The sequence below is a fragment of the Ctenocephalides felis genome, unplaced genomic scaffold (assembly GCF_003426905.1).
Source record: "Ctenocephalides felis isolate EL2017-DRISC unplaced genomic scaffold, ASM342690v1 CF-g0.4_SCAFFOLD_01886, whole genome shotgun sequence".
In the NCBI taxonomy this organism is placed as follows: Eukaryota; Metazoa; Arthropoda; class Insecta; order Siphonaptera; family Pulicidae; genus Ctenocephalides; species Ctenocephalides felis.
Window position 1 is genome coordinate 33,592,373 of NW_020538040.1, and position 9,571 is coordinate 33,601,943.

Consider the following 9,571-nt stretch of genomic DNA (forward strand, 5'->3'; position numbering starts at 1 on the left):
ATTGGACTAATTGTATCCCTAGTAGAAATGTATCGTGGCTAGAGGGGTAAAATATCGTGGCGCAATATTCGAATCTTGTCTTTAGATGGACCGGACAATATTTGTTTTCAAAATTATGGAAAATTTGGAAAATTCATCGGAAAAGTGTTTTATATGGTTTATTACAAATAATAAACATGTTTCCCATCTGATTTACGCCTCTAATTTTATATTTACACAAATTATACATAATTTTGAAATGTGGGTTTCATGCATTTTTTTTCTGGGCGACCAAGATTCGTTTTTTCGGTGTTATCGAACTTGGGAAATACATGGTATTTATAAGGGTCACGAAAAAAATTAACTTTAAATAATTAATCAGCCCCAAAATCATGATTAAAGCTTTTAAAAAGTCATATGCTCGATCGCAATTAATAGTTTGATACATTTTTCTTATAAATTCAATATAAATTTTAAATGTGGGTTTCATGCATTTTTTTTCTGGGCGACCAAGATTCGTTTCTCCAGTATTATCGAACTTGGGAAATACATGGTATTTATAAGGGTCACGAAAAAAATTAACTTTTAATAATTAATTAGCACCAAAATCAAGATTAAAGCTTTTAAAAAGTCATATGCTCAATCGCAATTAATAGTTTGATACATATTTCTTATAAATTAAATATAAATTTCAAATGTGGGGGTTATGCATTTTTTTCTGGGCAACCACGATTCGTTTCTTCAGTATTATCGAACTTGGGAAATATGTGGTCATTATAAGGGTTACGAAAAAAAATTAACTTTAAATAATTAATTAGCACCAAAATCATGATTAAAGCTTTTAAAAAGTCATATGCTCGATCGCAATTAATAGTTTGATACATATTTCTTTTAAATTCAATATAAATTTTAAATGTGAGGGTTATGCATTTTTTTTCTGGGCAACCACGATTTGTTTCTTCAGTATTATCGAACTTGGGAAATACATGGTATTTATAAGGGTCACGAAAAAAATTAACTTTAAATAATTAATTAGCACAAAATCATGATTAAAGCTTTTAAAAAGACATATGCTCGATCGCAATTAATAGTTTGATACATATTTCTTTTAAATTCAATATAAATTTTAAATGTGGGGATTATGCATTTTTTTCTGGGCAACCACGATTCGTTTCTTTAGTATTATCGAACTTGGGAAATATGTGGTCTTTATAAGGGTTACGAAAAAAAATTAATTTTAAATAATTAGTTAGCACCAAAATCATGATTAAAGCTTTTAAAAAGTCATATGCTCGATCGCAATTAATAGTTTGATACATTTTTCTTATAAATTAATATAAATTTCAAATGTGGGGGTTATGCATTTTTTTCTGGGCAACCACGATTCGTTTCTTCAGTATTATTGAACTTGGGAAATATGTGGTCTTTATAAGGGTTACGAAAAAAATTAACTTTAAATAATTGATTATCACCAAAAACACGATTAAAGCTTTTAAAAGGTCATATGCTCGATCGTAATTAATAGTTTGATACATTTTTTTACATTAATGCCTTTGTGTAAGTGTCAATATTAAAACCAATATGGGCTCCATATAATATATTGATAAACAATATTAAAATCCCATTCAAAACTAATATAAGCTCAATATTGAAAATCAATATAAGATTAATATAAATAAACAATATTTACCCGAAATTCAAAATTATTATTTAATCCACATTTAAAAATATTATTTAATTCATATAAAAAACAGAATTTACTCATTGATAATATCTTAGCTAATACATAGCTAATCATTGATCAGCTCGATTGTAATTAACAGTTTGATATAAATTTTATATGAATTCAATATAAATTGTAAATATTATGTTCACATTTATTTTTTCTTTATTATCGAACTTGGGAAATAAGTAACATTAACATTGGTCAAGAAAATAATCAATTTTAAATCATCAATTAGCACCAAAAACATCAATGGCGACTCTTAAAAAACATATTTTTGATCAGAATTAATTTATTAAAGCTAAATTAATTAAATCCATTATTAAACGTGAAGATATGCAAAAATCTTCATTTTCGATTTAGTCTCATTATTCCCCTAAATACCTAGGGGAAGTTAAAAAAGCAATAAATAATTTAACTATATTGTATTTATTTATTAACTATATTATTAACGACATTGTAAGTATGTCATCATTCAGTAAAAAAACAAAAATTATACAAGATTATAGTAGTACAAAAGTACCAGAATAATTAACAAACTTAAATAATGTCAGTATGTACCGCACTGAGAAAGAAAAATTAAACAAAATGTTTGATAAAAAAAAAATCAAAACTTCGAATAAAATAAATGTTAAATAATGAAATTTTGTAGTTAGTCACATGACTTGCTTAAATTTGTTTTTTTCTTGTTTGGTATGTATTAATATTATTTAAATCTATTATCATCTGTAAAATCTGTTAATATATCGATTTATATTTATAAATATAGACGTTTTATATTTATTCCTATAGAATAAAAATATTCTGAAATTGCACTATCAACATGTATATGGCTATGTATGAACATCTGGTTTTTGAGAATGTCTCTTCTTTCTTTCATATAACCGATATTTGTATAAGGCTATCTCGCTTCGTGTACGGTCCTTCGTACGAATCGTTGTCCTTCGTCCTCGGTGTTTCTAGAGTCTAGAATCTTGACGACTACCTAACTATATGTCAGTTATGGCCGAACTTATTTTATACGTATTTTATGAACTAATATTATATCATTGCACTTTTGTTTTAATTATATATTCTTGCATTTTTAATAGCAATTATTATTTATATTACTATACTAGTTTATTATTTACATTAATGTTATTTAAGAGTAAAAGTTTAATTAAAAAATTAATTTAAAGGCAAAAGAAGTCTTCTTTAAATTTATTACTGTGTACATAGTAAATAATAGTGTGATTATAAAAAATGCTTGTTGGTTAGTTCTTGAAGAAGGAAAGAATCCATAAGCCCATAACGTAGGATAAAATAAGTGAAATATTATTATGTTTTGTGAAGATAAAATTTATTTAATATAATTCAGCAAAAAAAATTAATAAATAATAAACATTAAAAATTTTCTAAATGTAAACATATTTGATATAATGATAATTAATAGCAATTTTATTAATTTTGTTTTGAATATTTTCTAAGTAACGTTTCACTGATTATGCAATTTACTAACTCTCTCATATTGAAATGAATGAAAAGGGAGTTATGGATATACTTTACTGACTACTACACTGAATAAACTAATAACGACAAATTAATGAGCGTATACTTTGTAACATAAAATGATACAAAAACATAAAAATACATAAAAATATGTTAGAACCGCCCTTTGATTAACAATGCTCTAAGTCTACTGCATCACCATCGAACAAAGTGCAGAACCTCGCATTTTTCAATAGTATGAAATTCGTTACGCAGTGCATTTAGCAATTCTTGTTGAATTTAGAAATTATTATAATATTAAAATATATTCCTAATATATAGTAAGTCTGGAAAAATGTGAATATTTAGTGAAAAATAAAATGATCTATGATATCAAATGATAATTGGCTAAAAACATATTTTGTGAACAGTTTATAAATAAAATCAAGCGGTTAATTAACATAATTTTGAGTTTTATGTTTAAGGTACGTAAGTATATTCATTACTTATATTATATAAACAACATACATATTTAGTAAACAATGATGTATTTTATATATTCTAGATTGACTAAATTGAAATGGATGTAAAATCAGCTGTAATATAAAAACTATCACATAGCAAAAATGGATTTGATAAAAGGTAATAAAAATATTAACAAACTTATTAAATGCAGACTTTTCAATAATTTATTATCGCTTTTGAATATTTGATATTAGTATTTCCATCAACAGTTTTTTGTTTTAATTTAAAATTATAATTGTACTGTTTTAAATTAATGTTAAAATTTTATATTTACTGTATTTTTAATTATTTCAGATTTAACTGTGATCGAGTTCTAGAAAATAGTAGTTTTCAATAAACTACAATGCCAGAAATGTTTTTTTATTAAAAGCTAAGTAATTGAATTTATGATGAGTTTATAAAATCAATATATTCCAGAAGTATTGCTATAAAATATTAATATATTTTATCTTATTTCAGGTGTAATCGTGATCGAATGCAAGAAAATGTTAAAACACGTGTGAAAATATCCAAATAATATAAGAATTTCCATCACTAATTAAAATACTTATAAATAGACAATTAAGGCGATAGGATTAACAAAGATGAGATTATGATTTACCATTATGATCCTCCAAATTATTATAATGACTGAAAATATTTTGATTGTTCTTATCTTATCATTATAAAATAATCTGTAAATTGTTAATAAAATGATTAAGATTCAATACATAAACTATTCAAAATGTATGTATTCATTTAGAATAAATAAACTTTTATTATCAATGAGTTAAATACTGTTTTTCTATATAAATTAAATAATATTTTTAAATGTGGGTTAAATAATAATTTTGAATTTGGGGTAAATATTGTTTATTTATATTGAGATTATATTGGTTTTTTATGTAGGGTAAATATTGTTTATTTATATTAATCTTATATTGGTTTTCAATATTGGGCTTATATTAGTTTTGAATGGGATTTTAATATTGTTTATCAATATTGGTTTTATATGGGGCCTATATTGTTTTAATATTGGATTTATATGGGAAAATGTTAACAGAATAATATTATAGCAATATTGGTAAACAATATAGAGCCCATAAAAAGTACAATATTGCGCCACGATTCGTTTCTACTAGGGATTAGGCACAAATATCAAATAACAATATCATCATAAGTTTAACTTTTTTGTCACTTTACTAATGCATGGGTCAAGTCGAATAAAGTTAAATTTCCGACGTTTTTGCCTTCTGGAGATTAGTTTCACATGTAATGTAAACGCCTGATTGCATAGTAAATTCATAACTTTTTGACAGTTTATAATTACCGACTAATACGATTATTCAATATAAGAGTCTCGTAATATGATATTTCTTTTTATCCGAGAATTGGTCTCCTTTTGGATAATCAGCCATTTAAGAAATTTTAACAAATTTAGCTGAACTACTATGGATGCAGTTCATAATAGAAATGTTCTCTTTGAGCACATCGAGTATAAAAAATCTTCATCTATGAAAATAGATGATTACTAATATTAGTCTAGAACTGCTATACCAGGGTTGCTTATAGGTAATATTCAAAGTAATTCTAAAATCATTTGTAGAATTTATCACCCCATCTTCTGTCGGGTGAGTTATTTATAATATCGTCCAAAAATCTAAAATGAAAATTTTTGCTTATCTTCAGGTACGTTTTAAAGGTTTATGATCATTTGACAACCTTAAAAAAAATGGATGTATGTATGTGTGTGCATATATATGGATACAATTTTTGTCAACGTTTTTAAGAGAATATGCAAATAGCATTCGAATGTTATTGATAAGAAGGAGTGCTGTTTAGTTTTTGGCAAAAGTTGGTCGAGCCGTTTTGGGGATACGGAGCAAAGATTTATTGCACTATTTCACACTATGGCAATCAAGTTTTTGTGAGAACTAAGCATCCGGCTTGAATTATTCAAAAGCATTTTACTTGTATTGACGTATAGAAGAATTGAATAAATTTTTGCAAAGGCAAGACTAACGATTTCAAAGATCCAGAAAAAAAAGTAAAAAAACTGCCGTTTGGCGGTCGAAAAAACCTGATATTTTCGACAGTACGGATCAACATAAATGAGTATCAAGAATCTTCAAGAAAGTTCAAATTTTTCAAAAAAAAATCAGTTTTTAAAAAAAATTTCAAAAAAGTCATGAAAAATATCAGTATTTGCAAATTGTTTGTTTTTCACTTTTTTATAGTAGCTTTTTATACAAATTACATCAAATCGTCTAATTATTATCACTATCAACTTATAATTTTGAAGCAGACTGTATAAATGTGATAATGATTGGAATTTTATATAATTAAATATAGGGTCAGCCAATTTTTCTTAATTATATAAAGAAGTGCAATCCTTCCGGCTAATAATGGAACCAATCTAACCATGCAGTAGTCTATACTAGTAAAAGTTGAAAAATTAAAACGTTAGATTTTTTTTTTTTTTTTTATTTCATTAAGTAATTACAACTGTCTATAAATATGACATCTAGTAATTTTTATGATTAATATAAATAGAAAGGGCATATCAGGCCGCCCAGTGGTGGTCCTAATATTATTGTTGTTAAACTAAGGTAGATTTGATCCAGGTAGTCTTAAAACTAAACAAATTAAACTATACATATTAGATAAAACAAACGAAACCAACAAAAAAAAAAAAAAAAAAAAAAAAAAAAAAAAAATAAATAAATAAATAATAATAATAATAATAATAATAATCTTCTAATCTAAACTAATCTAGTTTAAACATAGGAGTAGGTCTACATTATTTTTAAACGATAACTTAAAAACCTTATTGTGCTAACTGAATAAGTTTTGTTCTCTTCAGTCTGTAATCGAAAGTTGTGTCGTATAATTTGGCTGCAAGTTCGTTGCTGTGATTGTCAATATTTTGTTTGTGTCTCATTGAATAGTTTTAATTTCTTCTGTGACTGTGGCTGTGCAAGTGTCTTGATGTATCATCCAGTTGGGGACATATCTGGGAGCTCCCACTGCTTGTCTTAAGAGTTTGTTCTGGAACCTTTGTATGATTTGAATGTTACTTTTTTTGGCGGATCCCCATAGTTGAACTCCGTATGTCCAAACTGGTTTTATGATGGTTTTGTACAACAAAATCTTGTTGTAGGCTGATAGTTCTGATTGCCTACCCAACAACAGTGTAAGGTTCTTCTTATGTGTTCCATGTGTGCCCGTTTAGCGGCTATGTGCTCTTTCCAGTTTAATTTCTTGTCTAGAATCATCCCCAGGTATTTGACTGTCTCTTTAGCAGGAATTGTGTGGTTGAAGATTCTAACTGGAGGACATGTGTCTTTGCGAAGGGTAAAGTAACATGTACCGACTTGGAATTGTTGACTTCGATTCTCCACAGCTTAAACCATTGTTCCATTTTGTCCAGATGAACTTGAAGAAGTAATGATGCCATTTCGGGATCTGATGCTGAGCGATAACGCACGTGTCATCTGCAAACATGGCTATATGGTATTACAATTAACAGGAAAATCGGCTGTGTATAGAAGAAATAATGTTGGTCCCAGAACACTTCCTTGAGGAACTCCGGCTCTAATATTTCTCACTTCTGACTGAACACCATTTATGTAGACGTAAATTTTCTGTTTTGTAAATAAGAGTTAAGTAAGATATATAAGTTATAGGGCAGACATTTTTAAGTTTGTATAAGAGTCCTTTATGCCACACTTTATCAAAAGCTTTCGTAAGGTCTAGAAAAACTGCAGAGCAATAATTTTTTGAGTGAAGAGCTTCATTGACTGTATTAACTACTCTGTGGATTTGTTGGATTGTTGAATGCTGTTGTCGGAAGCCAAATTGATAGTTAGGTATTAAGTTTTTGTTATGTATTTCAGAGTTTATTCGTTTTAAAATAAGTTTCTCAAAGATTTTTGATACACATGAAAGTAGACTTATTGGTCTATATGATGAAACTAAATGATGGTCTTTACCAGGTTTAGGAATTAAAATTATTTTAGCAGTTTTCCATGCTTCTGGAAAGCAACGAAGTCTAATTATTGCATTGAAGGTTATAACTAAATATCTTATCAACTTCTTGGGTGCTTCTTTTAGCATTCTTATTGTTATTTTGTCATGTCCTGGGGATTTTCCTGATTTGGATGATTTGATTAAACCGGAAATTTCTGAAAAGGTGGTTCTGTTAACACTGTTAGTAGTTCTTATATCCTGGTGGAGATAATCACTTATGAAGTCTTCTTCGCTACGACTGCATTGAGGAGGTGCCGGGTTAAAAGTTTCTTGTAAATAGTCAGCAAATAGTACGGCTTTTTCTTTGTGTGATCTTGCCCATGACTGATCAGGGTTTCTGATCGGTGGTACAGCCATAACTGGTTTCTTGAGTCGTTTGCATGCTTTCCACAGCGAATAATTCGTATCTTGAGTTGAAGATAGGTTGTTTAGGTAAGTCCTAATAGATTCATTTTTATAAGCATTAATTGTTGATTTTAAATTTTCGCAGGCTCTATTAAGTCTTTTCTTATCTTCGGGATGCCTAGTGACTTGCCATATTTTACGCAATCTTCTTTTGATGGCTATTTGTTTTTTTATTTCCAAAGGAATGCTGAGAGTCTTGCAATTAACATCTCTGGGTGTCGAAATAGTTGCTGCTTGTTGTAGAATAGTTGTTACTTGATTGATGGCATTGTTGACTTCATCTTCAGTTTTCAAGCGAATGTTGCAGTGTAGGTTATTTTCAATAAAAATTTTATAAGTTATCCAGTTTGTGTATTTATTGGTTAGTAATTGACTGTCAGTAACAATATTGAAGTTTTGAGAATACGTTAGTATTACTGGTGAGTGATCCGAATTTAGGTCCAGACAGGATCGAACTTCTATAGAGCTTTCTTGGATATTTTTGGTTATAAAAAAGTCGAGCAAGTCTGGTAATTTGCTTAAGTCAGTGGGCCAATATGTGGGTTCGCCTGTGGATATTGCATTTAGGTTTAGCAGGTTCATTGCTTTGTGGAGCTCACGTCCTCTGGGAGTAGTTAGTCTCGATCCCCAGCATGTGTTTTTTGCATTATAATCTCCTCCAGCGATGAATACATTACCAATGGATTGAAAAACGTTCAAGAACTGTTGCTGACAGATTGTAGGTCTAGGAGGGCAGTATATTGCTGAAAAAATAATGGTTTTCGGAAATATGTCAACAGCAATATTTGTTGCTTGCATGTAGTTAGTGGAAAATGATTCTAAAACAGTATGTCTGATCTTGTTTTTAATAATTATGGCTGATCCACCATGCGCTGTTCCATCCGGATGATTTGTGCTATACGTTTGGTAATTAGTAATACGAAAGTCCTTTTTGTCTGTGAGATGAGACTCAGATATAAGCATGATGTCGATGTTGTTGTTTATTAAAAAATATTTAAGCTCCTGTGTATGCTGACACAGACCATTGGCGTTCCATAAACATATTCTTAAAATCCCTGCCATTAAAACTTCCTGTTTAAAATTGTTGTGAGTATATTGAGCATTGTGCTCATTTGTTCGGTCAGTGTTTTGATCATTGTTTTGAGTTCATATAGGTCGTTATTGTTGTTGTTTGTTTTGTTTGTAGTAGACTCTTCAGTAGTCTCTTCAGCTGGGTGTGTATTTCCACGAGCAATCCTTAAGTACGAAACTCCAGGTACTGTTGTGTTACTGGTAAATTGCCTATTGGAAGTGAATTGCCTTTCCCGAGGAGCTGGATATTTTCTTTCGAGCTGTTCTTTATAAACCCTGCAGCCTTTGTAGTTAGCCGGATGATTTCCATTGCAGAGAACACATGTTACTCCGCTATTTATTTTGTCTGTCCATGAGCATTTTTTAGTTGGGTGTTCCTGAGCGCATTTCACG

At 28.8% G+C, this 9,571-nt stretch overlaps 1 protein-coding gene across 1 annotated transcript in view; it reads right to left on the minus strand.

Moving 5' to 3' along the window:
* LOC113374863 (dynein heavy chain 3, axonemal-like) overlaps window positions 1-9,070 on the minus strand; it is a 28,205-nt gene extending 19,135 nt beyond the window's left edge. Inside the window, 2 exon segments of the mRNA XM_026614824.1 lie at window positions 7,194-7,317; window positions 7,403-9,070. Coding sequence (XP_026470609.1) covers window positions 7,194-7,317; window positions 7,403-9,070 — 1,792 coding nt within the window.
* Window positions 9,071-9,571: the final 501 nt, after the last annotated feature.